The 27,844-nt window shown below is 45.6% G+C and overlaps 3 protein-coding genes and 1 long non-coding RNA gene across 4 annotated transcripts; 2 read left to right on the forward strand and 2 right to left on the reverse strand.

Annotated features, from left to right (window-relative positions):
• Window positions 1–3,797: 3,797 nt before the first annotated feature.
• Window positions 3,798–8,541, forward strand: LOC125537867 (Nucleic acid-binding, OB-fold-like protein). The gene is made up of 3 exons (XM_048701185.2): window positions 3,798–4,377; window positions 4,840–5,046; window positions 8,255–8,541. Exons 1-3 carry the CDS (start codon window positions 3,922–3,924, stop codon window positions 8,396–8,398), a joined length of 807 nt encoding a protein of 268 aa, XP_048557142.2. The 5' UTR covers window positions 3,798–3,921; the 3' UTR covers window positions 8,399–8,541.
• Window positions 6,071–7,356, reverse strand: LOC125537866 (protein ALP1-like). The gene is given in 2 exon segments (XM_048701184.2): window positions 6,071–6,228; window positions 6,231–7,356. Coding segments are annotated over 2 exon segments (1,284 nt in total).
• A 1,260-nt stretch (window positions 8,542–9,801) lies between the features above and the next one.
• LOC125555467 (uncharacterized) lies at window positions 9,802–27,217 on the reverse strand. The gene is made up of 3 exons (XR_015616664.1): window positions 27,070–27,217; window positions 25,458–25,577; window positions 9,802–12,171 (listed from the first exon to the last, which is right to left on the reverse strand). It is a non-coding gene; the product is annotated as an uncharacterized LOC125555467 (long non-coding RNA).
• On the forward strand, window positions 12,167–17,573 carry LOC147985355 (uncharacterized). The gene is made up of 2 exons (XM_087544047.1): window positions 12,167–17,298; window positions 17,403–17,573. The coding sequence occupies exons 1-2, from the start codon at window positions 16,461–16,463 to the stop codon at window positions 17,414–17,416; spliced, it is 852 nt and encodes a 283-aa protein (XP_087400173.1). The 5' UTR covers window positions 12,167–16,460; the 3' UTR covers window positions 17,417–17,573.
• Window positions 27,218–27,844: the final 627 nt, after the last annotated feature.

Consider the following 27,844-nt stretch of genomic DNA (forward strand, 5'->3'; position numbering starts at 1 on the left):
TTTCAAATTAAAGAAATATTTAATATAGCTCCCTACTATCAGGAGGATATGTGTTATAAAGAGAACTCACTATGTGAATTCCCTCGATTTAAATGGATCAAAGATCCATGCCATTTATTTAGTTGAGTTAAAAAAAGACATGATGGCATGATGACATGATGCAATGCAAACAATGCAATGATGAAAGCAATGAACCAAACAAGTCACACGACGGAATCTCGGAAACCCTAGAAGGCATCTGAAGCTCCGGTCTTGGGGCGTCACAAGTTTCTACAACAAGATTAAACAGGAAGGGAGAGTGGGGGTCGCCTTGACGGACCCCTTTGTGGCTTTGGAGGTATGGGTCGTTTTCATTATCGAGTTTGATACTCAAAGTACCATTTCGGAGAATTTTTTCTACCCAACCACACCAAGTAGGGCCAAATCTGCAATTGCGGTGGCATTTAAGTAGAAAGTCCTAGTTTATCTTATCGTAACTTTTTCGAAGTCCAATTTCAACACTATCCCAACTTTCTTTCTTTGGTGGGTGTGATCCAGCACTTCATGCAACGTGAGGATCCCATCCATAATCTTTATGTGCTTAATGAAGGCATTTTGATGTTTGCTAATCAACTTGTCTGCAAAGATAGCTACCCTGTTATCCAACACCTTAGTAATTAATTTGTACGGACATATCAGTAGGCAAATGGGATGATACTGCCGGATTCTTTTTGCCCCACTTAGTTTTGGAATCAAGGTGATAATCCCGTAATTCAAACAAGCCACATCCAGGGTATTATTATGGAAGGCTTCAAACAACCGCATAATATCTTTTTTGACGAAATCCCAGCAGTGTTTATAAAACTTAGCTGGGATATTATCACGGCCAGGAGCTCTATTGCTTTCCATACTAAAAAGGGCTTTCTTAACTTCTTCTGTAAAAACACTGGTAAGGATAAGATTATCATCTTCAGTAAGCCTCTCATTCCTAGACCAGGTTTCAGATGATAGATGGAATAAGTTCCCATTGGCAGGGCCAAAGAGCTCCTTGTAATAGGATGTGGCATGGGCTAGGAGATCTTTTGTCCCTTCTATAATCACCTCCCCATCAGTGGGGAGTGAATAGTATTCTTCCTTTTTTCCATTAGCTATACGATGGAAGTAGGTCGTATTATGATCCCCTTTTAGTAGCCATCGTTCGTTCCAGTGCTGAAGCCAGAAGAGCTCTTCATCAACTAGGATTTCATTCAGCTCATCACACAAGACAGTCCTTCTCTCATAGATTTCTGGGTCTAGGGTTCCAGATTCCTCTTTCTTCTCAATCTCTTCCAGCTCATTTTTAATCCATTTTTTTCTCTTACTAGTATGGCCAAAGAAGTGAGATCCCCATCCTTTAAAATATTTCTTGATGCGTTTTAGTTTTATGTTCAGGATGTCAATAGGGTCCTCAGAATGAATAGGATGCTCCCAAAATGATCTTAGCTTTAGCATAAAACTCTTCATTTTTAACCAGCTTAGTTCGAATATGAACTCACGCTGGCGGGGGGGGGGGTATTTTTTCATAGGATTCGTTGTCAACAGCAAAGGATTATGATCAGAGACGTCCCTCACTAACTTTCGTACTACAACTAGTGGGAATAGTTCTTCCCAGTCAAAGCTCATGAGCACTCTATCGAGCTTCTCGAGCGTGGGGTGTCTCTGTTTATTAGTCCAGGTTAATTTACCTCCTCCCATATGAATCTCTCTAAGGTTCAAAGACCGAACGATAGAATTGAATCTATCCATGTATTGGGAGCGATCAAGGCACTTATTCTTGTCACTACTCTCTCGTAGAATGTTGAAGTCACCACCGACTAGATAGGGTTTTTTAATATTGTTACACATGAGGGTTAATTCCTCAAGGAACTCATCCTTCTTGTCATCATGTGCTGCCCCATAAACCCCCACTAGGGTCCAAACATTGTTAAGCTTAATACCAAAAACTATGGCCTGCAGCAGATATCTACCTGCCGTCCATGAAATTATTTCTAAGGTTTCTTTCTTGATCGATCCCACATAAAATTCCACCCGATTTACCTATAGAAGGAATCCAATTCCAACTAAGTTTCTTAAAGGGGTCAATCTTCCTAAGATACTTAGGAGTAAAGTTTTCTTTCTTAGTATCTAGGCTACCCATAAAGTCTAGGGAGTGATCTCTGATGATGTCAGAGAAGCAGGTAGTCCTCCCTTTTGTACCTGCTCCTCTACAATTCCAAAAGATACTGTTCATTTTTTCTTTTTTGTCCCACCCTTTCTGGTAGCTCTACTAGGAGACAGAGTAGAGCTTCCAGCCTCATTATATAAGGATAACCCATTTTTTGACTTCTGGTGACAGGTCTGGCTACAACCACATTGGCTTCTCCTTCTCTCTTCTTCCTAGACCGCACCACAGTAAATTTGTCCTCGTCTACATCATTATCTTCTTCCCAATTCATGTTCAAAGGTGTCTGGTCCCCTTTTGCATTAGTAAGAATCATTTTCTTTTTTTTGATATTGGGTTTATCATATTGCCCCTCGGGATTTTCCATGTTTCTATATCTCAAGTTCTCTAAGGATATCAACACCGGTAAAATCAGTGTCTGGAGTGTTGACTCCCATTTTGACAGCCCCAATAATAAGATGATGATTGTACAGTGCATCGAAAGAGTTGAGATTTTGAGGTATACCTTCTAAGTCTCGTTTTTTCGCCGCTACCATGGCCTTCTCTTCAACTTTCTCCATCTTGTTCTGTGCACTGCGCAGGCTGAAGCGAAGGTTTTCCTCGGTAACCACAGGAGGATCAGGGAACATCTCACTGTTCATCTCAACATCAGCGACTCAACCTTGTACTCATTAGTGATTGTCAGACTAAGATCACAGTGATCAGTCACATCCACCACCTGGTGAGAGGATTTAACAATGTCAAAGTAAGATTTTTCCGATTTACTCATGCATAGATCTGTAGATATCTCAACAGGGGGCCTTACTTTTTCCCGAGCCATCTCACAAGCCATGGTTTCAATGAGAAGAGTAATATGGAGAGATTCATCAGACTCGGTACTCTCTTGTGAATCCTGGATGGGGTCTGGTTTACCTTCATGGGGAATGCAGGGAGAATTCCCTCCAAGCCCATTGGGTATGCCGCCCATTTGAGCTCCAGGAATCGATGAGGAGACATTCTTTCTTTTCATTATTGTTCTTATCATGGTTAAAAGGTGCATGCACCCTCTCTTTTTCTCTTTTAGGATCTCTCACCAGGATCTAGTCTATCTCATAAAAGAAATCGTAGAAGTGATCTCCGAGGATAGCCTCGGCTATCACAGAGATCTCATCAACATTCCTGCATCCCAACCTGACCCGAACAAAGGCCGGGCGGTGTAAGGTAGCTGCATCAATTTTCAAAGGAACCCCAACCAGAGCTGCTACATAAGTCAGATTTTTTTCAATTTTTTTGTCTAGAGGGACATTGCTAACTTTAACCCATGCCATTTCCATCACCCCTTTAACCCCAACTGCATATGACCAGCGCGTAGCATGGATAACAACCCCGCTGGTTTTAAGTATGACCCTCCCAACATAACAAATCCGTGCTACTGCTTGAGTGATGAAATGACCCTCCCATTACATGCATAGGTTGCTCCAATTAATAAATGAGCCTAATTAATATGCATACAACTAATACTACTACTGCTTCGGCACTTTGTTATTTTAGGACTATCTGGTTTTTGTTACTAGATGTCTGCCTGATGCACCGAGACGGAGTGAGTACTGTAAATAAAACGACGCATTTGCTTGCACTGTTCCACACATGGGCCTGTGGATCACTTGGGCCCTTCCTTCCCCATCGGATAAAATCCCAGCGCCTCGCCTTGCGGCGGAGACGAACCGGACCGGCGGCAGCTGAAGCCTGAGAGCGCCACGACGATGATGGCCGCAGCGAGAATGGCCTTCGCATCAAGCTGTCGCGTCCACCTCCTCCTCCCTTCCTCGCCTTCAACTCCCATCCTCGCCAGGACCCGAGTTGGCTGCAGGGGCATAGCCAAATCCATCTCGTTCTTGGCACCGCTATCGGCTGCGAGATCCGCCGCCCTCTTCTGCTCTTGCTCCTCGCCTTCCTCCGACGCCGTCGTCGCACCGGCCCCTACGCAGGCGGCTGTAGAGGAGAAGAAGCCGGCGCCCGCGGCTGGGGAGGAGGAGAAAGGCGAGGTTCCGGTGGGCGAGCTCGCTGGCCTCCTGGACATCCGGGTGGGGCGGATCGTGAAGGCGTGGCTGCACCCGGAGGCGGATACTCTGTACGTGGAGGAGGTCGACGTCGGCGAGGAGCAGCCGCGCACCATCTGCAGCGGCCTCGTCAAGTACTTACCCCTCGACCAACTCCAGGTAATGAATGATGCATGAGAACTCGTCCATCCAAGATTTTTCAGTTATTCAGCAATGATGTACTTGTCTAGTATGCTCAAGTTTTTGTATAGATCACATAATTTGCGCATTTTGATGGATAAGTGACTACTCCTTAGTACTGGTATCTATGTGGACAAACTGGAATTTTTGGTATCTATTAAAAGGAACGTCGCTATTAGGTGAAGTGTACAACTTGCTTAATGATTGTGCTAGAAATAAAGATTCACTTGGTAAGATAATACCAGGTGCCAACCTTCCTGAATTTACCAGGATTGGGCTAGCTTGAGCCAAGATCCTGATGCTTCACTCTACGGTTGCATTCTATTATGTTTATTGACATTTTGGGGAATATAATAGATGGTCTGCAATGAAGTGCAAGTTATTTTTTCTTCTATTTTACTGAATACTGATGACATCAGCTATGGCATGCGATCTATGCAGGACAGCAATGTCATTGTTCTTGCTAACCTGAAACCAAGAAACATGCGCGGCATCAAGTCTAATGGCATGCTTATGTGTGCCTCTGATGCTTCTCACGAGAATGTTGAGTTGCTCGCCCCTCCAGAAGGTTCTGTTCCCGGTGAAAGGGTATGGTTTGGATCTGAAGATGAAAAGAGTATTCAATCAGAACCTGCAACAGGAAACCAGGTATCACTTACAATTTAGACATTTGTCTTTGCATTGTCTCTTGACGATCCTAGTTATGCTGCAGATTACTACAGTTAATTTTCTGTGTGTGTAGTCCGTTCAACTGTGAAATGATTTTCCTTAATGTTCTACATGTTGCCATGAACAATATTAATTTTGATTAGATGTTGCTCACGATGGCTCCAATGAATGAGTCAGGCACATGGAAGGGATTACAGTTTTAGTTGCGGCTAGAAACCATGGGTAGTACATTATGCATTCACATATGAACCAGTACAGAGCCACTGAAGATATGTTCCGTGAATTTCGAAGCAAGGAACATGATATATGTGGTCTAAACCATCTACATAGTTACAACCCATGTCCCACTTGATATATTGGTCACAAAACTAATATTTGAAATTATCTGGATTTTTCTGCAACTTCTTTTCAAAATATATGATGCTTATGTAAACCTAGTGAGCAAAAGTAATGTATTGAAAACAGATTTCTTGCCAAATTTAACACAATTCGTTCTACGCCGAGTAATTTGCAGAAACAGCTTTCACGGCTAACTGCCGCATTGTTGTCTTTCTTTGTGATGTAGTACTCATTCTTAGAGCATCTCTAGCAGACCCCGCATCCCGCCGGCCCCGCAAAACGCGTTTGCAGTTCGCGGAAAAACGGCTTTGCGGGCCGGCGCGGACGGTCGCAGAGGCAGACCCCCCAAACAGACCCGTATAAAAGGATATTCGCGGAATATACTTTTTTACGGGTCAGCTTTGCGGGGTCTGCTCTTGCGCTGCTGCATCCCGCATCCCGCCGGTCCGCAAATATCAATACCACACCACAAAAATAAAACAAACATCCACACTACAAAATAATTATTCAAATCACGGAAGCAAACTAAATAATTATTCAATACCAACACAATACAACAATCATCCACATCACAAATTATTATTCAAATCACCAAAGCGAACTAAATAATGCAATACAAAACTTGTCCCGAATACAAATTCAAATGAATAGAAAAATGAGTTTGTTACTGTCCAGCCCTTTGCCAATGGTGCTCAATGAGATCCTCCTGAAGTTGAAAGTGGGTGTTTGCATTTTCAATCTCTTTGTAGGTCTGAAGAAAAGCTCTAATGCGGTTAGGGTCTCTAGCTGGTTTGACACGGGTACCCACATTGTCGTAGAAGCCAAGTTCATTCCTCTCTCATCTTCGAGGATCATATTGTGAAGGATAACACAGCATGTCATGATATTTTTCAAGGTCCTCTTGTCCCAAAAACGAGCAGGACCACGAACAATGGCAAACCTAGATTGCAAAACCCCGAATGCTCTTTCAATGTCTTTTCGGGCTATCTCTTGCACCCTTGCGAATTCACAATGTTTTCTAGTTTTGGGATCTTTGATGCTCTTGACAAAGGTGCACCAAGGAGCGTATATACCATCTGCAAGATAGTACCCTTTTGTGTATTCATGCCCATTGATAGTGTAGTTGTAAGCAGGAGCATCACCACTAGCAAGCCTAGCAAACAAATGAGACCGTTGCACCACATTGATATCATTGAGAGTGCCCGGCATACCAAAGAAGCAATGCCAAATCCATAAATCCTTGGATGCTACGGCCTCTAGCACAACTGTTGCATCACGAGACTTGCCACAATACATTCCTTGCCATGCCTTCGGGCAATTTTTCCAAGTCCAATGCATACAATCAATGCTACCTAGCATGCCAGGCCAACCTCTCCTCTCATTAGATGCCATCAATTTCTTTGTGTCATCCTCGTTGGGTGCCCGAAGATATTCAGGACCAAAGACATGGATGATCACTTTGGCAAATCTACGCACTGACTCAATTGTGGTATCTTCACCAATGCGAAGGTACTCATCGGCATAGTCAGCCGGAACGCCATATGCAATCACCCGCATAGCTGCGGAGATTTTTTGATATGCACTAAATCCCTTTAAGCCCGCAACATTTCTTCTTTGAGTAAAATACCGACAATTTGCCTCGCAAGCTTGAACAATTTTCACAAAGAGGGATCGGCGAATTCGGTACCTTCTCCGGAAGAGGTGCGGTGGATATGTTGGATTCTCCACGAAGTAGTCTTGCATCAACATCTCGTTCCCGAGATGGCGATTCCGAGGAATGCAAAGACGCCCGACGGTCGATCCTCGCCGCCTCTTTCGGTTCTCGTCTTTGTGCTCCTTCACGGCAAGTGTCATCACTAATGTTTGCTGCCGAAAGGTCGCAAGCATCGTCTCAACATCCGAGTCATCCGAATCGGAGAGCAAGAACTTCTCGCACGGGCTCAATTCCATCTACATGGACAAGAATCGCATGCCGCGTCAATCAACTAGGCATAACACTCAGCACAAAGCACAAAACAAACACTGACCGGCGGCTCGTGTGGCGGGTGATCCCGGGCGGCAACGAGGGGCGGGCTCGAGGTCGGTCGATCCCCGGCGGCGACAGCGACGAGGGGCGGCTCTTCTCGCCGGATCCGGGGGGGCGGTGCAGCGAATCGGTGCTGGAGGATGGGGGACGCCCCCGTGGCGCGATTCCGCCCGCAGATTTGGCCGGATTCGCTGGCGGCGGACGGGCGGAACCAAGGGCGGGCGGTGGCGAAGGAGATGGGGAAAGGGCGCGGGCTGAAATGTCCCTCCCGCCAACCGCTTCAATGCGATACGGGGCACCGTAGGGGCGAGGGGGAAACCCGCGTATTCGCGGGTTGGGGCCGAGATTTTGCCGCGCCCCTCAAAAAAATTTTGCGGGCCGGCCGCGTTTGCGGGGTCTGTTCGGGCGGGATTTTCCGCGCCGACCCGCATTTTGGCGGTTATTTTGCGGGTCAGGGCTTTTTGCTTGGTCTGCTAGAGTTGCTCTTAGGTCTGCATCTTATGCAGGCTAAATTTGGTGAGAAAACCTGCAGTGAAAACTGATATCTCGCTGATATTTTCTGGTAACTGCTGTGGATTCTTGAGAGGCAGTCCATGGTTGTTAGGTCATGAAACGCTTAGTAAAACATAAGTGCTAAAATACTATGACTTGTTATTTATGTGGAAATAATATAATATTCAAAATCTTGATAGGCCTAGAGCCATGTTGCATTTTGTCCACTTCCATGAATCCAGCCTATGTAAGAAATTATTTTGCAGAAATGGGTTACCATGGAAGTTATTTTGCAGCAACACATCTCATGGATTGCTGTATTTTTGCCAGGTTCAAAAGAAAAAGATTTGGGAATCTGTTCAGCCTCACCTTAAGACAACGGATAACTGCGTAGCAGTTCTTGGTGAGCAACCAATGCGCACCTCAGCAGGCATGGTTTTCTGCAAATCATTGCAGGGTGCAAGCGTGTCATAATACTGATTGAAGAGATTATTTCTTCTTCCTTTTTGGCTGTATCCATATAATGTATTTCCCTGAAATTAATTATAGTAGGAGTGAAATCTTTAATGAAAAGATTGCTTCTGAGGATATTTTATTGATAGTAACCACATTTTATAGTTTCTCAGTGGTCAAAGCTCAAAAGTGAGTCCATGGATGGAATTTATCTTCTCTTTCACTTCAATCCAAGATTAACAATTGAATTTTGCATAACTGTTGATTAGCTAACCTGTTTTGGTCCTTAGACTTTTAAATGATGATTTTCAACATCTGTGGCTGGAAATAAGTTATGACTTGGTTGTTGGATCACGAAGGGTGTAGCTGGAGCAACCAGATGGTCCTCCAGTTAGAGTTGTATACATCTCTGATGCATCGTGATCTCATTTATTTTGTAGTTCTGTTTTCTTGTGATTTTTGCCTTACTGATAAGGTTTGCACGTATTGACTAATTCACAAAGAAATAGTCTGCATCTGTACTAAAGTATAATAAAGACCTCATCCAAATCTCAACCATATACTATAATTATAATAATCATATAAGAGGTACAGAATTTGGAAAAAAGCAAAGAAAAACTGGCCTTCAATGGATGATTGACAACCATTCTCTCTTCAAGAGGTCTCCATCGCGCAGCTGCGCTGGATCGCTGTCTCGAGCGCACGCGAGAGAGCCGTCGATTGTTGCGATGGATCGAAGCGCCAGGAAGACATCCGACAGCGGTTTTGGTGGGGCCTGTGAACAGTAATTCCAGGGGAAAATCACCCCGCACCACCTGTCCCCTTCCTCCTCCCTATTCTGTTTGCAGGCGACGGGAGAGGCGGGGCAATTTCTGCGTCGATTCACCGTCACGGGAAGGCCAACCATGGGCGCATCTCGCCGGCGACCACGGAGGTAACCACCGCACCGCCGGCTACCTTTTTCGCATTCGATTTCGACTGTATTTCGCGGCTCGGAGCGGGGCAATAGGGACCTTCGTTTTCGACATGGAGGGTTCCGGTGTTGTCGCCGGTGATGCACACGGGCATGGGAGGTGGCAGGTTGACCCACGCGGCATCCACGCTAGACGAGTGGCCCGTGTGTAAGATGTGTGCCGAAATTGGGGGCGTGGGTGGTCGTGAAGAGGCCATGGGTCCATGGTGGTATTGTTGGAGCTGGGCTCCTTCACGACGAGCGTAGTGGCCAGAAGGAGCTTCCTCGCTGCTATTCCTCAGCCAGCAACGGAGAGAATTGTTCCAAACGATAATAGGCTAGCTACTTGTTTCCATACCTTTATCTTCCAACTGGGATTGGCGGAACAACAGTCTCTGTCATCAGTCTGTCACTCTGTTCTACAATTGTGACAAATCATTTTAATGTTCTGACCGTGTTGTGTAGTTCCAAACAATAATGTCTGAAATCCACTTGTTTCCTGAAACCAAGAGTGATAAAAATTCATCAGAAATAGGCAGGCTTAGAAGTTCAGAACAGTTCATTTGCTGCAGCTGCAGGTTATTGGTAGAAACTAGATCTCAAATTTAAAATTGTGCAAGCGTAATACGGCACAAAAGCTATTAACTAGCAAGTGGATAAATTAAGGACGCGGCTAGCCAGCGCCGCTGCGCTCGATCGTTTTTCCTAGCGCACCCTCCACGTACGGGCTGAATAGAATAGCTAGATCACTTCTCCGCGCGCGATGCATGCGTAGCTAGCAATCACTAGCAATCACATCCAGCGTCCTCACCCATCACACATCCATCCATCAGCAGCAGCTAAGCCAACACATACGCGTGGATTGCAAAGTTGCTCATGTCTAGCACTTAGCATGTGCTAGTTTGCTGTTTTCTACTTTGCTTCTTGAACGTGTGAGACTGCTCATGATGCCTATCTCGCTGTCCGCCCGTCGTCAAATACCTTGTCGACCGATCCGATCCGTCCGCATGCAGTGTCGAGCGCTACCTCGCCATCCGTCCGCGTACAATGCCGAGTGCTACCTCGCCGTCCGATCCGTCCGCGTACCCAAGCGTTACCTCACCGGCCGATCCGCCCACATACAATGCCGAGCGCTACCTCGTCATCAGATCCGTCTACACACGGTTCACTGGCACCGTTGTCTGGAACCGGGGCAACCGATCTAACGGCGCCGAGACGGACTACGTCCCCTGGGTTCGTTTTGTTGGGTGTGTGTACGGAATCATGTCCCTCGCGACCACCTCTATAATGAACACTACTGCAAGCGACATGTGGCTCTTGCGACGACCACCACTACTACCTCAAAATGAAACGGGGCCGCACCCCTAGAACCAAGGCATCACCTTATTGTGTATCGTTGTGTGACCCTCATATATATCAAGCAAGTTCATTAGAATGGAATGCCTCCTCCATCGTCCGGTCCGCGTTGATGACCTACGACAAGCTTGCCGACAAGTCAGCCTCAGTCTTTCACGCACATCGGTCTCAAAGTTAACTCCTTGGCCTCGGAAACAAAGGTCTGCACATCCCACTATGAGGTTGCCTATCCCGGATCAAACTTTGTCCACACAAGCTTAGAAACTATTTTGGTTGTAAAACCAAAAAAAAGAAAAAAAATAAAGAAATTGTTTATGTCCTATTGTTTAAAAAGGAGCAAGTTCCTCCCAGTTTTGTTGGTGCATGTGATCTTGATGATGTCTAGCGAGCAACTATGTGGAGTTTTCTGAACAACTTTATTGTTTTCCTTGAGCAACTAGGTAGTAGTATAGTAGAAAAACACACACGGTAAAGGCGACCCAACGCAGCCCCCCTCCCCTCCCTCAGTTTTGTGGGTGCCTGTGATTCTGATGAGATGTGATTAACGGGCAACTCTGTGCAGTTTTCTGAACAACTTCATTGTTTTCCTTGGGCAACTAGGTAGTAGCAGAGGAGAAAATACACACACACAGTCATGTGTCTCATATCTCCAGCTAGGAAACCTGACCAGTTTCACCCCCTCCACTCTATGGCCGCACCAATGGATCCCACCTAAAATCTTGACTCCACCTCTTTGACACAAACTTTATTGCAGGTATCTAAAACCTTTAGATATTTATCAAATAATGGTCTTGGTAATGTTTCTGTTCATGAGGATTGGGCAACTGGATACATTGTTTTAGGCAAACTGTATGGTTGATTGTGAGCAACTGAATACATGGTTTTAGACAACTGTATGATTGATTGTAGGCAACTATGACACCTGAAAAAGGGATAAAGAACATACACATGTTCATTTTTGGAGGGTTCACATATAAATTTAATCCCCTAAAAACACTTCATGGTTTTAGTTATGTCCCCATGACCAACTTCACCCTGCTCCCCCTTTATGATCTTTAGCCAAGTATTTACGATCATACCAAGGGATCCCACCCTAAGGAGATAAACTCTTGACGCATCTCTATGACACAAACTTGAAAGGTAACTAAAACGGTTGCATATTATCGAAATTATGGTCTTGGTAATGTTTCTGTTCGTTAGGATTGGGCAACTGGATACATGATTTTAGACAACTGGATGATTGATTGTGGGCAACTGGATACATGGTTTTAGACAACTATATGATTGATTGTGAGCAAATGGATATCTGGTTTTGGGCAATAGTATGGTTGATTGTAGGCAACATAAGAAAAACATTACACAACTTGGTAGTCATATTAGCGAACTTACAAAGATCATTAGTCGAACTGGCGTCATGGAAGGGTAACATAGCTGGGAGTTGCTTCTCGTAGCACGAAAGTTGCTCCACATAGCACAAAAGTTGCTCCTGGTGGCATGGGCACTTCTTTTTAAAAAAAGTTCATTGAAATATATCGTATGTAATATGGCAAAAAAATCATTGAAATATGAATTTTGCTAACATTATCCTAACTTGCCTATCATGGATTATTGTTGATGTTCGGTTTCCTACAATCGATGCTCAGTTGCCTACAAATACGATGAAATTGCCTACCATTGATGCCCAGTTGCCTGCTATTGGTAATTAGTCGCCTGCAATTGCTGCTTAGTTGCCTAACTTTTGAAATTAGTTCCCTACAATATTATGAAGTTGCTGATCATTGTTTTTTTTAGTTGTGTACAAACACTATGAAGTTGCCTACCGATGATTCTTAGTTGCCTGCCATTACAATTTCAGTTGCCTACAATACATTGAAAGTATTGTAGCAACTTAGGATGATATTAGGCTACTCACTGGTCAGCCATGCAACTTAGGATAATGTTAGGCTATCTCAGAAACTAAGTTATCTACGGTACTATCAACTTGGAGGTGAAACTAGTTATGATAGCAAACTCAGTGGTGAATTTAGTTAACTTGGTAGTCATGGTAGCCAACTTCGAAGGGATTTTCGATGATAGGGAGGTTTACGATGCAAACTAACCAGAAGTTGCTTTACTATAGCAGCAAAGTTTCTCCATAGCACCAAACGTTGTTTGTGGCACAAAGTTAGTCGAAACATCACAACTCCAGTGCACTCATCAGGCAACTCATGTGTACTCTCAACCTAACTTATATCTAGACAAAGAAACCACATATGGAAAATACTAAGTTCACATTGATGGGGCTATTGGAGGCAAAACAAAGACAAGAAATTTGGGTCATTATGCAATCAAGTAGCACACAAAAAAGGTCAGCAACTTTTGGGGTGTTTTTATGCAACTCTAGTGCATTCATCAGGCAACTCTTGTGTGCTTTCCATCATTATATCTGGAGATTTCAATCATTTTTGCGGTCAATTCGTGCAAAATAATGAACAACTTACGTACATTTTGGTGCAACCGTTTGATCTCCCCCCTATGAAACTTCTCATCGCCTACTCTGCAACTTCTCATCTGCCCCCTAGCGACTCATCCTCACATTGTGAGCAACTCCTGCTCGTCGTGTGAGCAAATCCTACTCATCCTATTAGCAAATCCTACATTTTTCAACCTCACGCTACCTCTCCTCTTCAACCCCGCTCATCACATGCGCGATAGTTGATTTTTTTCTTTAAAAAGAAGTGAAAGAACTCTAGCATGACTACTTTACGCGGAAAAGTGATGAAACATCGTATCACCCAAAGAGTAAAAAATGGATCACAAAAAATGTTGGAAATATGCCCTAGAGGCAATAATAAAAGGATTATTATTATATTTCTTTGTTCATGATAATTGTCTTTTATTCATGCTATAATTGTGTTATCCGGAAATCGTAATACATGTGTGAATACATAGACACCAACATGTCCCTAGTAAGCCTCTAGTTGACTAGCTCGTTGATCAACAGATAGTCATGGTTTCCTGACTATGGACATTGGATGTCATTGATAACGAGATCACATCATTAGGAGAATGATGTGATGGACAAGACCCAATCCTAAACATAGCACAAGATCGTATAGTTCGTTTGCTAGAGTTTTTCCAATGTCAAGTATCTTTTCCTTAGACCATGAGATCGTGTAACTCCCGGATACCGTAGGAGTGCTTTGGGTGTACCAAACGTCACAACGTAACTGGGTGACTATAAAGGTATACTACGGGTATCTCCGAAAGTGTCTGTTGGGTTGACACGGATCAAGACTGGGATTTGTCACTCCGTATAACGGAGAGGTATCTCTGGGCCCACTCGGTAATGCATCATCATAATGAGCTCAAAGTGACCAAGTGTCTGGTCACGGGATCATGCATTACGGTACGAGTAAAGTGACTTGCCGGTAACGAGATTGAACGAGGTATTGGGATACCGACGATCGAGTCTCGGGCAAGTAACGTACCGATTGACAAAGGGAATTGTATACGGGGTTGCTTGAATCCTCGACATCGTGGTTCATCCGATGAGATCATCGAGGAGCATGTGGGAGCCAACATGGGTATCCAGATCCCGCTGTTGGTTATTGACCAGAGAGCCGTCTCGGTCATGTCTACATGTCAGGTTCGGTGACGCTAGGGTTGTATGGATATGAGTATGCAGTAATCTGAAAGTTGTTCGGAGTCCCGGATAAAATCACGGACGTCACGAAGAGTTCCGAAATGGTCCGGAGGTGAAGAATTATATATAGGAAGTGCAGTTTCGGCCATCAGGAGAGTTTCGGAGTCAACGGTATTGTACCGGGACCACCGGAAGGGTCCCGGGGGTCCACCGGGTGGGGCCACCCATCCCGGAGGCCCCATGGGCTGAAGTGGGGAGGGAACCAGCCCATAATGGGCTGGTGCGCTCCCCCTTGCCCCCCCCATGCGCCTAGGGTTGGGAACCCTAGGGGAGGGGGCGCCTCCACTTGCCTTGGGGGGCACTCCTCCCCCTTGGCCGCCGCCCCCCTAGGAGATCCCATCTCCTAGGGCCGGCGCACCCCCCTAGGGGGCCTATATAAAAAGGGGGGAGGGAGGGCAGCGGCACCCGGAAGTCTTGGCGCCTCCCTCTCCCCTGCTACACCTCCCCCTCTTGCAGTAGAACGGCGAAGCCCTGCTGCGGTGACTGTTGCATCCACCACCACGCCGTCGTGCTACTGGATCTTCATCAACCTCTCCTTCCCCTTGCTGGATCAAGAAGGAGGAGACGTCACGCTGACCGTACGTGTGTTGAACGCGGAGGTGCCGTCCGTTTGGCGCTAGGATCTCCGGTGATTTGGATCACGTCGAGTACAACTCCCTCATCCCCGTTCTCTTGAACGCTTCCGCTCGCGATCTACAAAGGTATGTAGATGCATCCGATCACTCGTTGCTAGATGAACTCATAGATGGATCTTGGTGAAAACGTAGGAAAATTTTTGTTTTCTGCAACGTTCCCCAACAGTGGCATCATGAGCTAGGTCTATGCGTAGTTCTTTTTGCACGAGTAGAACACAATTTGTTGTGGGCGTAGATGTTGTCAACTTTTTTGCTGCTACTAGTCTTATTTTGCTTCAGCGGTATTGTGGGATGAAGCGGCCCGGACCAACCTTACACGTACGCTTACGTGAGACCGGTTCCACCGACTGACATGCACTAGTTGCATAAGGTGGCTGGCGGGTTTCTGTCTCTCCCACTTTAGTTGGAGCGGATTTGATGAAAAGGGTCCTTATGAAGGGTAAATAGAAGTTGACAAATCACGTTGTGGCTTTAACGTAGGTAAGAAAACGTTCTTGCTAGAACCCTCTTGCAGCCACGTAAAACTTGCAACAACAATTAGAGGACGTCTAACTTGTTTTTGCAGCAAGTGTTCTGTGATGTGATATGGCCAAAGTTTTGATGAATGATGAATGATATATATGTGATGTATGAGATCATGTTCTTGTAATAGGAATCACGACTTGCATGTCGATGAGTATGACAACTGGCAGGAGCCATAGGAGTTGTCTTTATTTTTTGTATGACCTGCGTGTCATTGAGAAATGCCATGTAAATTACTTTACTTTATTGCTAAACGTGTTAGCCCTAGTAGTAGAAGTAATAGTTGGCGAGCAACTTCATGGAGACACGATGATGGAGATCATGATGATGGAGATCATGGTGTCATGCCGGTGACAAGATGATCATGGAGCCCCAAGATGGAGATCACAGGAGCTATATGATACTGGCCACATCATGTCACTATTATTCGATTGCATGTGATGTTTATCATGTTTTTTCATCTTGTTTACTTAGAACGACTAGTAAATAAGATGATCCCTCATAATAATTTCAAGAAAATGTTTCCCCTAACTGTGCACCGTTGCGACAGTTCGTTGTTTCGAAGCACCACGTGATGACCGGGTGTGATAGATTCCAACGTTCACATACAATGGGTGTAAGACAGATTTACACATGCAAACACTTAGGTTGACTTGATGAGTCTAGCATGTACAGACATGGCCTCGGAACACAGAAGACCGAAAGGTCGGGCATGAGTCGTATAGAAGATACGATCAACATGAAGATGTTCATCGATGTTGACTAGTCCGTCTCACGTGATGATTGGACACGGCCTAGTTAACTCGGATCATGTTATACTTAGATGACTGGAGGGATGTCTATCTAAGTGGGAGTTCATTGAATAATTTGATTAGATGAACTTAATTATCATGAACTTAGTCTAAAATCTTTACAACATGTATTGTAGATCAAATGGCCAACGTTGTCCTCAACTTCAACGCGTTCCTAGAGAAAACCAAGCTGAAAGATGATGGCAGCAACTATACGGACTGGGTCCGGAACCTGACGATCATCCTCATAGCTGCCAAGAAAGATTATGTCCTACAAGCACCGCTAGGTGACGCACCTGTTCTCCCTGCAGAACAAGACGTTATGAACGCTTGGCATACACGTACCGATGATTACTCCCTCGTTCAGTGCGGCATGCTTTACAGCTTAGAACCGGGGCTCCAAAAGCGTTTTGAGAGACACGGAGCATATGAGATGTTCGAAGAGCTGAAAATGGTTTTTCAAGCTCATGCCCGGGTCAAGAGATATGAAGTCTCCGACAAGTTCTTCAGCTGTAAGATGGAGGAAAATAGTTCTGTCAGTGAGCACATACTCACTATGTCAGGGTTACATAACCGCTTGACTCAGCTGGGAGTTAATCTCCCGGATGACGCGGTCATTGACAGAATCCTTCAGTCGCTTCCACCGAGCTACAAGAGCTTTGTGATGAACTTCAATATGCAGGGGATGGAAAAGACCATTCTTGAAGTATTTGCAATGCTGAAATCAGCAGAGGTAGAAGTCAAAAAGGAACATCAAGTGTTGATGGTGAATAAAACCACTAAGTTCAAGAAAGGCAAGGGTAAGAAAATCTTCAAGAAGGACGGCAAGGGAGTTGCTGCACCTGGCAAGCAAGCTGCCGGGAAGAAGCCAAAGAATGGATCCAAGCCCGAGACTGAGTGCTTTTATTGTAAGGAAAGTGGTCACTGGAAGCGGAACTGTACCAAATACTTAGCGGACAAGAAGGCCGGCAACACGAAAGGTATATGTGATATACATGTAATTGATGTGTACCTTACCAGTATTCGTAGTAGCTCCTGGGTATTTGATACCGGTGCGGTTGCTCACATTTGTAACTCAAAGCAGGAGCTGCGGAATAAACGGAGACTAGCGAAGGACGAGGTGACGATGCGCGTCGGGAATGGTTCCAAGGTCGATGTGATCGCCGTCGGCATGCTGCCTCTACATTTACCTACGGGATTAGTTTTAAACCACAATAATTGTTATTTAGTGCCAGCTTTGAGCATGAACATTGTATCAGGATCTCGTTTAATTTGAGATGGCTACTCATTTAAATCCGAGAATAATGGTTGTTCTATTTATATGAGAGATATGTTTTATGGTCATGCTCCGATGGTGAATGGTTTATTCTTAATGAATCTCGAGCGTAATGCTACACATATTCATAGTGTGAGTACCAAAAGATGTAAGGTTGATAATGATAGTCCCACATACTTGTGGCACTGCCGCCTTGGTCACATAGGTGTCAAACGCATGAAGAAGCTCCATGCAGATGGACTTTTAGAGTCTCTTGATTACGAATCATTTGACACATGCGAACCATGCCTCATGGGTAAAATGACCAAGACTCCGTTCTCAGGAACAATGGAGCGAGCAACCAACTTATTGGAAATCATACATACTGATGTGTGCGGTCCAATGAGTGTTGAGGCTCGCGGTGGTTATTGTTATGTTCTCACCCTCACCGATGACTTGAGTAGATATGGGTATGTCTACTTAATGAAACACAAGTCTGAGACCTTTGAAAGGTTCAAGGAATTTCAGAATAAGGTTGAGAATCAACGTGACAGGAAAATCAAGTTCCTGCGATCAGATCGTGGAGGAGAATACTTGAGTCACGAATTTGGCACACACTTAAGAAAATGTGGAATAGTTTCAAAACTCACGCCGCCTGGAACACCTCAGCGTAATGGTGTGTCCGAACGTCGTAATCGCACTCTATTAGATATGGTGCGATCTATGATGTCTCTTACCGATTTACCGCTATCTTTTTGGGGCTATACTTTAGAGACTGCCGCATTCACTTTAAATAGGGATCCGTCAAAATCCGTTGAGACGACACCGTATGAGTTATGGTTTGGGAAGAAACCTAAGCTGTCGTTTCTAAAAGTTTGGGGATGCGATGCTTATGTCAAGAAACTTCAACCTGAAAAGCTCGAACCCAAGTCGGAAAAATACGTCTTCATAGGATACCCTAAAGAAACTATTGGGTATACCTTCTACCTCAGATCCGAAGGCAAGATCTTTGTTGCCAAGAATGGATCCTTTCTAGAGAAGGAGTTTCTCTCGAAAGAAGTAAGTGGGAGGAAAATAGAACTTGATGAAGTATTACCTCTTGAACCGGAAAATGGCGCAACTCAAGAGAATGTTCCTGAGGTGCCTGCACTGACTAGAGAGGAAGTTAATGATGATGATCATGAAACTTCAGATCAAGTTGCTACTGAACTTCGTAGGTCCATAAGGACACGTTCCGCACCAGAGTGGTACAGCAACCCTGTCTTGGAAATCATGTTGTTAGACAACGGTGAACCTTCGAACTATGAAGAAGCGATGGCGGGCCCGGATTCCGACAAATGGCTGGAAGCCATGAAATCCAAGATAGGATCCATGTACGAAAATGAAGTATGAACTTTGACTGACTTGCCCGTTGAGCGGCGAGCCATAGAAAATAAATGGATCTTTAAGAAGAAGACAAACCCGGATGGTAATGTGACCATCTATAAAGCTCGGCTTGTCGCTAAGGGTTATCGACAAGTTCAAGGGGTTGACTACGATGAGACTTTCTCACCGGTAGCGAAGCTGAAGTCCGTCCGAATCATGTTAGCAATTGCCGCATTCTATGATTATGAGATATGGCAAATGGACGTCAAAACGGCATTCCTTAATGGTTTCCTTAAGGAAGAATTGTATATGATGCAGCCGGAAGGTTTTGTCGATCCTAAGAATGCTGACAAGGTGTGCAAGCTCCAACGCTCGATTTATGGGCTGGTGCAAGCATCTCGGAGTTGGAACATTCGCTTTGATGAGATGATCAAAGCGTTTGGGTTTATGCAGACTTATGGAGAAGCCTGCGTTTACAAGAAAGTGAGTGGGAGCTCTGTAGCATTTCTCATATTATATGTAGATGACATACTTTTAATGGGAAATGATATAGAGCTTTTGGACGGCATTAAGGCCTACTTGAATAAGAGTTTTTCAATGAAGGACCTTGGAGAAGCTGCTTATATATTAGGCATCAAGATCTATAGAGATAGATCAAGACGCCTCATAGGTCTTTCACAAAGCACATACCTTGATAAGATATTGAAGAAGTTCAATATGGATCAGTCTAAGAAGGGGTTCTTGCCTGTGTTGCAAGGTATGAAATTGAGCTCAGCTCAATGTCCGACCACGGCAGAAGATATAGAAGAGATGAGTGTCATCCCCTATGCCTCAGCCATAGGTTCTATTATGTATGCCATGCTGTGTACCAGACCTGATGTAAACCTTGCCGTAAGTTTGGTAGGTAGGTACCAAAGTAATCCCGGCAAGGAACACTGGACAGCGGTCAAGAATATCCTGAAGTACCTGAAAAGGACTAAGGAAATGTTTCCCGTTTATGGAGGTGACGAAGAGCTCGTCGTAAAGGGTTACGTCGATGCTAGCTTCGACACAGATCTGGATGACTCTAAGCCACAAACCGGATACGTGTATATTTTGAATGGTGGGGCGGTAAGCTGGTGCAGTTGCAAGCAGAGCGTCGTGGCGGGATCTACATGTGAAGCGGAGTACATGGCAGCCTCGGAGGCAGCGCATGAAGCAATTTGGGTGAAGGAGTTCATCACCGACCTAGGAGTCATACCCAATGCGTCGGGGCCGATCAAACTCTTCTGTGACAACACTGGAGCTATTGCACTTGCCAAGGAGCCCAGGTTTCACAAGAAGATCAGGCACATCAAGCGTCGCTTCAACTTCATTCGTGAAAATGTTCAAGATGGAGACATAGATATTTATAAAGTACATACGGACCTGAATGCAGCAGATCCGTTGACTAAACCTCTCCCTAGAGCAAAACATGATCAACACCGGAATTCCATGGGTGTTCGATTCATCACAATGTAACTAGATTATTGACTCTAGTGCAAGTGGGAGACTGTTGAAAATATGCCCTAGAGGCAATAATAAAAGGATTATTATTATATTTCCTTGTTCATGATAATTGTCTTTTATTCATGCTATAATTGTGTTATCCGGAAATCGTAATACATGTGTGAACACATAGACACCAACATGTCCCTAGTAAGCCTCTAGTTGACTAGCTCGTTGATCAATAGATAGTCATGGTTTCCTGATTATGGACATTGGATGTCATTGATAACGAGATCACATCATTAGGAGAATGATGTGATGGACAAGACCCAATCCTAAACATAAGCACAAGATCGTATAGTTCGTTTGCTAGAGTTTTTCCAATGTCAAGTATCTTTTCCTTAGACCATGAGATCGTGTAACTCCCGGATACCGTAGGAGTGCTTTGGGTGTACCAAACGTCACAACGTAACTGGGTGACTATAAAGGTATACTACGGGTATCTCCGAAAGTGTCTGTTGGGTTGACACGGATCAAGACTGGGATTTGTCACTCCGTATGACGGAGAGGTATCTCTGGGCCCACTCGGTAATGCATCATCATAATGAGCTCAAAGTGACCAAGTGTCTGGTCACGGGATCATGCATTACGGTACGAGTAAAGTGACTTGCCGGTAACGAGATTGAACGAGGTATTGGGATACCGACAATCGAATCTCGGGCAAGTAACGTACCGATTGACAAAGGGAATTGTATACGGGGTTGCTTGAATCCTCGACATCGTGGTTCATCCGATGAGATCATCGAGGAGCATGTGGGAGCCAACATGGGTATCCAGATCCCGCTGTTGGTTATTGACCGGAGAGCCATCTCGGTCATGTCTATATGTCTCCCGAACCCGTAGGGTCTACACACTTAAGGTTCGGTGACGCTAGGGTTGTAGAGATATGAATATGCAGTAACCCGAAAGTTGTTCGGAGTCCCGGATGAGATCCCGGACGTCACGAGGAGTTCCGGAATGGTCCGGAGGTGAGGAATTATATATAGGAAGTGCAGTTTCGGCCATCGGGAGAGTTTAGGGGGTCACCGGTATTGTATCGGGACCACCGGAAGGGTCCCGGGGGTCCACCTGGTGGGGCCACCCATCCCAAGGGCCCCATGGACCAAAGTGGGGAGGGGAACCAGCCCATAGTGAGCTGGTGCGCCCCCCTTGGCCCACCCCATGCGCCTAGGGTTGGGAACCCTAGGATGGGGGGCGCCCCACCTGGCTTGGGGGGCACTCCACCCCTTGGCCGCCGCCCCCCTAGGAGATCCCATCTCCTAGGGCCGGCGCACCCCCTAGGGGGCCTATATAAAGGGAGGGAGGGAGGGGCAGCCGCACCCTTGAGTCTTGGCGCCTCCCTCTCCCCTGCTACACCTCTCCCTCTCGCAGTAGAACGGCGAAGCCCTGCTGCGGTGACCCCTGCGTCCACCACCACGCCGTCATGCTGCTGGATCTTCATCAACCTCTCCTCCCCCCTTGCTGGATCAAGAAGGAGGAGACGTCACGCTGACCGTACGTGTGTTGAACACGGAGGTGCCGTCCGTTCGGCGCTAGGATCTCCGGTGATTTGGATCACGTCGAGTACGACTTCCTCATCCCCGTTCTTTGAACGCTTCCACGCATGATCTACAAAGGTATGTAGATGCAATCCAATCACTCGTTGCTAGATGAACTCATAGATGGATCTTGGTGAAACCGTAGGAAAATTTTTGTTTTCTGCAACGTTCCCCAACAGAGCTCAGCTCAATGTCCGACCACGGCAGAAGATATAGAAGAGATGAGTGTCATCCCCTATGCCTCAGCCATAGGGTCTATTATGTATGCCATGCTGTGTACCAGACCTGATGTAAACCTTGCCGTAAGTTTGGTAGGTAGGTACCAAAGTAATCCCGGCAAGGAACACTGGACAGCGGTCAAGAATATCCTGAAGTACCTGAAAAGGACTAAGGACATGTTTCTCGTTTATGGAGGTGACGAAGAGCTCGTCGTAAAGGGTTACGTCGATGCTAGCTTCGACACAGATCTGGATGACTCTAAGTCACAAACCGGTACGTGTATATGTTGAATGGTGGAGCAGTAAGCTGGTGCAGCTGCAAGCAGAGCGTCGTGGCGGGATCTACATGTGAAGCGGAGTACATGGCGGCCTCGGAGGCAGCGCATGAAGCAATTTGGGTGAAGGAGTTCATCACCGACCTAGGAGTCATACCCAATGCGTCGGGGCCGATCAAACTCTTCTGTGACAACACTGGAGCTGTTGCACTTGCCAAGGAGCCCAGGTTTCACAAGAAGATCAGGCACATCAAGCGTCGCTTCAACTCCATTCATGAAAATGTTCAAGATGGAGACATAGATATTTGTAAAGTACATACGGACCTGAATGTAGCAGATCCGTTGACTAAACCTCTCCCTAGAGCAAAACATGATCAACACCAGAATTCCATGGGTGTTCGATTCATCACAATGTAACTAGATTATTGACTCTAGTGCAAGTGAGAGACTGTTGGAAATATGCCCTAGAGGCAATAATAAAAGGATTATTATTATATTTCCTTGTTCGTGATAATTGTCTTTTATTCATGCTATAATTGTGTTATCCGGAAATCATAATACATGTGTGAATACATAGACACCAACATGTCCCTAGTAAGCCTCTAGTTGACTAGCTCGTTGATCAACAGATAGTCATGGTTTCCTGACTATGGACATTGGATGTCATTGATAACGAGATCACATCATTAGGATAATGATGTGATGGACAAGACCCAATCCTAAACATAGCACAAGATCGTATAGTTCGTTTGCTAGAGTTTTTCCAATGTCAAGTATCTTTTCCTTAGACCATGAGATCGTGTAACTCCCGGATACCGTAGGAGTGCTTTGGGTGTACCAAACGTCACAACGTAACTGGGTGACTATAAAGGTATACTACGGGTATCTCCGAAAGTGTTTGTTGGGTTGACACGGATCAAGACTGGGATTTGTCACTCCGTATGACGGAGAGGTATCTCTGGGGCCACTCGGTAATGCATCATCATAATGAGCTCAAAGTGACCAAGTGTCTGGTCACGGGATCATGCATTACGGTATGAGTAAAGTGACTTGCCGGTAACGAGATTGAACGAGGTATTGGGATACCGACGATCGAGTCTCGGGCAAGTAACGTACCGATTGACAAAGGGAATTGTATACGGGGTTGCTTGAATCCTCGACATCGTGGTTCATCCGATGAGATCATCGAGGAGCATGTGGGAGCCAACATGGGTATCCAGATCCCGCTGTTGGTTATTGACCAGAGAGCCGTCTCGGTCATGTCTACATGTCTCCCGAACCCGTAGGTTCTACACATTTAAGGTTCGGTGACGCTAGGGTTGTATGGATATGAGAATGCAGTAATCTGAAAGTTGTTCGGAGTCCCGGATGAGATCCCGGACGTCACGAAGAGTTCCGGAATGGTCCGGAGGTGAAGAATTATATATAGGAAGTGCATTTTCGGCCATCGGAAGAGTTTCGGGGTCAACGGTATTGTACCGGGACCACCGAAAGGGTCCCGGGGGTCCACCGGGTGGGGCCACCCATTCCGGAGGGCCCCATGGGCTGAAGTGGGGAGGGAACCAGCCCATAGTGGGCTGGTGCGCCCCCCTCTTGGGCCCCCATGCGCCTAGGGTTGGGAACCCTAGGGGAGGGGGCGCCTCCACTTGCCTTGGGGGGCATTCCTTCCCCTTGGTCGCCGCCCCCCTAGGAGATCCCATCTCCTAGGGCCGGCGCACCCCCCTAGGGGGGCCTATATAAAAAGGGGGAAGGGAGGGCAGCGGCACCCGGAAGTCTTGGCGCCTCCCTCTCCCCTGCTACACCTCCCCCACTTGCAGTAGAACGGCGAAGCCCTGCTACGGTGACTGCTGCATCCACCACCATGCCGTCGTGCTGCTGGATCTTCATCAACCTCTCCTTCCCCTTGCTGGATCAAGAAGGAGGAGACGTCACGCTGACCGTACGTGTGTTGAACGCGGAGGTGCTGTCCGTTCGGCGCTAGGATCTCCGGTGATTTGGATCACGTCGAGTACGACTCCCTCATCCCGTTCTCTTGAACGCTTCCGCTCGCGATCTACAAAGGTATGTAGATGCATCCGATCACTCGTTGCTAGATGAACTCATAGATGGATCTTGGTGAAAACGTAGGAAAAATTTTGTTTTCTGCAACGTTCCCCAACAAAAAACATAGGGTTCTCCAACTTATGCTATTTTGCAGGCAACTTCGTGAGAAAAAACATGAGCAACTTGCATAGATTTGTGAGCAAACTGTCCGATATGCCCCCTATGCAACTTCTGACCCCTCTAGTAACTCGATCTCACACTGTGAGCGACTCCTACTCATCTTGTGGCTATGCAACTATACATATCTGCAAAGAGCGACCGCGCTAGCAAAATTGAATGCAACTGCCCCTAGCAAAATTCACAAAATTGTTTCTAGCAAGATCCAAAAGGTTTCGAGCAAGATCTGAAAGCAAATGTCCCGAACAAAATATCCAAAGCAACTGGCCTAGAAAATCAAAGCAACTGTATTACTAAAAACAAAATGCAAAACTATTCTACAAAACCAAGCAATTATCCTAGCAAAACCAAGCAACTCTCCTAGCAAATCCAAGAAACTGCATTACCAAGAAACACAATGCAAAATTGTCCTAACAAATCCAAGCAACTATCCTAACCAAATCAAGCATCTGCATTATGATACGATGCAACTCTTCTAGCAAATCCAAGCAACTGCTTTGTCCCCATAATTCATATAATTGCCTATCTATTGTCCGCAAAAAGTTGTCTCGGTGATTTAAATAAAAATGTCCCTGGTTGCCTCTCGATCCTCCCTATAATCCACATAATGGCCTAGAATGTTGCGTACATAATTTCCCAACGAATTTGATGGGGAAAATGCCTCCCATGTACCAATCCCTCTTACTCTCCAACGAATTTGTACGGATTTGATGGGGGAAAATGGGCATCATCCATGCTCACCTTCATTTAGTGAGTCCCCCTTGAGATGCAACATCCTCTCCACCTTTTCTCTTAGAGACACTCACCGCCAGCATGCTCTTTCGGTAGTTGCACATGGGCCGCCGCCCGACAACCTGCACCCTGGCACGAGAACACCCCCACGATCAGTAGCTGGCAACAATGCATCCAATTTGAAAGGCAAAATCATATGAGGTTTGTACAAAATTGTTTCAATAGTTTTGCATCTTCACAAGTTTCCGGATGGGTTATAATCCCTCCATCTCAAAATAAGTGTCTCAACTTTAGTCAAATATATGAGGTTTCTCAATTCTCCTTTGCATACTAGTAGTAGTATGCAATTGTAGACATAAGAGCATTAGCATAGCAAGTTGCACATATGACATGCATCTGGACAAGGCCCCTTATTCGAACCATAGAGACAATTGATCAAGCATATAGTGTGCGCTCATAAAAAGTTACAAGGAATAGCCGTGCTCACACCTTGGAGATGAACCAGGATTGTAGAAGGTTTTTTCTCACAACACATGATGTGCACTAGATTGAATGGGGGATGCCATCATGTCGATGAAGGTGTTCTTCGCTGCCGGCTCGTTGTGCGACCCCGCCGGCAGGCGAGCTCCGGCCCTACCAACGCATGCAATCCAAGGCTGCTATCTAAAACCTAATTCCAGGTATGACATCAACTTAATTGCAGGCATCTAAAACCTTTAGAAATTGGTCAAACTATGGTCTTGTTAATGTTTCTACTCATGACAATTGGGCAATTGGATAATGTTTTTAGGAAATTGTATGATTGATCAGGTGCAACTATGTTATCTTTTTATTATGTACAAAAAATATCCAAATTGTGTAGGGAAACCATGGTACCTTATTTTTTGCGTTTTTATTGCTTTTGTTGTGTGGTAGTTCTTCCCAAATCACATCGTGTTATATTTATGGTGCTTTGTAATTTATGGCCTGAAGTTGCTCTATTCTACTTCAAAGTTGCTCTATTCCTAACTAACCCCTTTTCACAAGTAGGATGATGCGGATGATGTCTTCGTTCTACAGGAAAGAACCAATCACGTCGTACAACTATGCAACTTCTGATCCATTATTGGGGAACTCTTTATAATATCTTATGCAACTGCGATGACACCCCCCCCCCCCTCCACACACACACACAATAACTTGTCCAATTTCTAGTACTGTATTCAGGAAACTCTTCGTGTCTATTTGTGCAAATTCCTATCGCAAAAAAGCACTTACAAAAAGATTGTTACTAGGCAACTCCACTCGACAAATAGAAAAACATGGAAAATCGGGACACTTCTAATCCACTCCTAGGCAACTCCTTCTGACATTTTGTGCAACTCTAGTCACAACCCTGGGCACTACCCTCCACCTTCTTCCTCCCCACACACTTTCTCTCCCTTGCCTCGCTGTCCTCCATGTTCGTCTCCCCCCCCCAACACACCTCATATCACATACCTTGCCGCCCTCCACCTACGTCTCGCCCCCCACGCACACCTTCACAAAATAAGTATCTATATTTTTAGGCAACTACAGTTGTGGACTAAGCAATCCCTCTATCATACAATGCAACTCCAGTCGCTTGTACTTTTAGAATTACCTCGTTTGTGCCTTTCTTCGGCCGTTTTGCTTGCCTTGCTTCTTTAACTTCATCAACTTCGTCTCTTGTGCGCTCTTCTACACCTGTGCCACGGTTTGAATTTCGATTCATTCGACCATGCTTACGTCTAGCGGTGTTGGTTGATGGAGCCGCTGGTTTTTTTAATAACAATGTGTTAGAAAGCATGCATGATATGTGAATGAAACGAACAAACAAAAACATCTAATCGAAAAGGATATCTAAAATAACAGGGTACCTCCTGTTGTGTGGGATATGTCAAAAGCAAAAACTGTCTGAAAAATAGCGGCGATTTCTATGGTGAGGACTAATTTATGGCCGCACTCTATGGCCGCACCAATGGATCCCACCAGCTAGGAAACCTGACCAGTTTCCGAGGCCAAGGAGTTAACTTTGAGACCGATGTGCGTGAAAGACTGAGGCTGACTTGTCGTAGGTCAGCAACGCGGACTGGACGATGAAGGAGGCATTCCATTCTAATGAACTTGCTTGATATATATGAGGGTCACACAACGATACACAATAAGGTGATGCCTTGGTTCTAGGGGGTGTGGCTCCGTTTCATTTTGAGGTAGTAGTGGTGGTCGTCGCAAGAGCCACATGTCGCTTGCAGTAGTGTTCATTGTAGAGGTGGTCGCGAGGGACATGATTCCGTACACACCCCGAACAGAACGGACCCGGGGAACGTAGTCCGTCTCGGCGCCGTTAGATCGGTCGCCCTGGTTCCAGACAACGGTGCCAGTGAACCGTGTGTAGA

The sequence above is a fragment of the Triticum urartu genome, chromosome 2A, assembly GCF_056163025.1.
Source record: "Triticum urartu cultivar PI428250 chromosome 2A, HENAU_Tu73, whole genome shotgun sequence".
Lineage (NCBI taxonomy): Eukaryota > Viridiplantae > Streptophyta > Magnoliopsida > Poales > Poaceae > Triticum > Triticum urartu.

Bases quoted from the DNA above. Each gene is read 5' to 3' on its own strand.
- LOC125537867 (XM_048701185.2), top strand. From the start codon at position 3,922: ATGATGGCCGCAGCGAGAATGGCCTTCGCATCAAGCTGTCGCGTCCAC. The intron at 4,378-4,839 runs GTAATGAATGAT...CGATCTATGCAG, and splicing joins TACCCCTCGACCAACTCCAG to GACAGCAATGTCATTGTTCT. The intron at 5,047-8,254 runs GTATCACTTACA...TATTTTTGCCAG, and splicing joins AACCTGCAACAGGAAACCAG to GTTCAAAAGAAAAAGATTTG.
- LOC147985355 (XM_087544047.1), top strand. From the start codon at position 16,461: ATGGCCAACGTTGTCCTCAACTTCAACGCGTTCCTAGAGAAAACCAAG.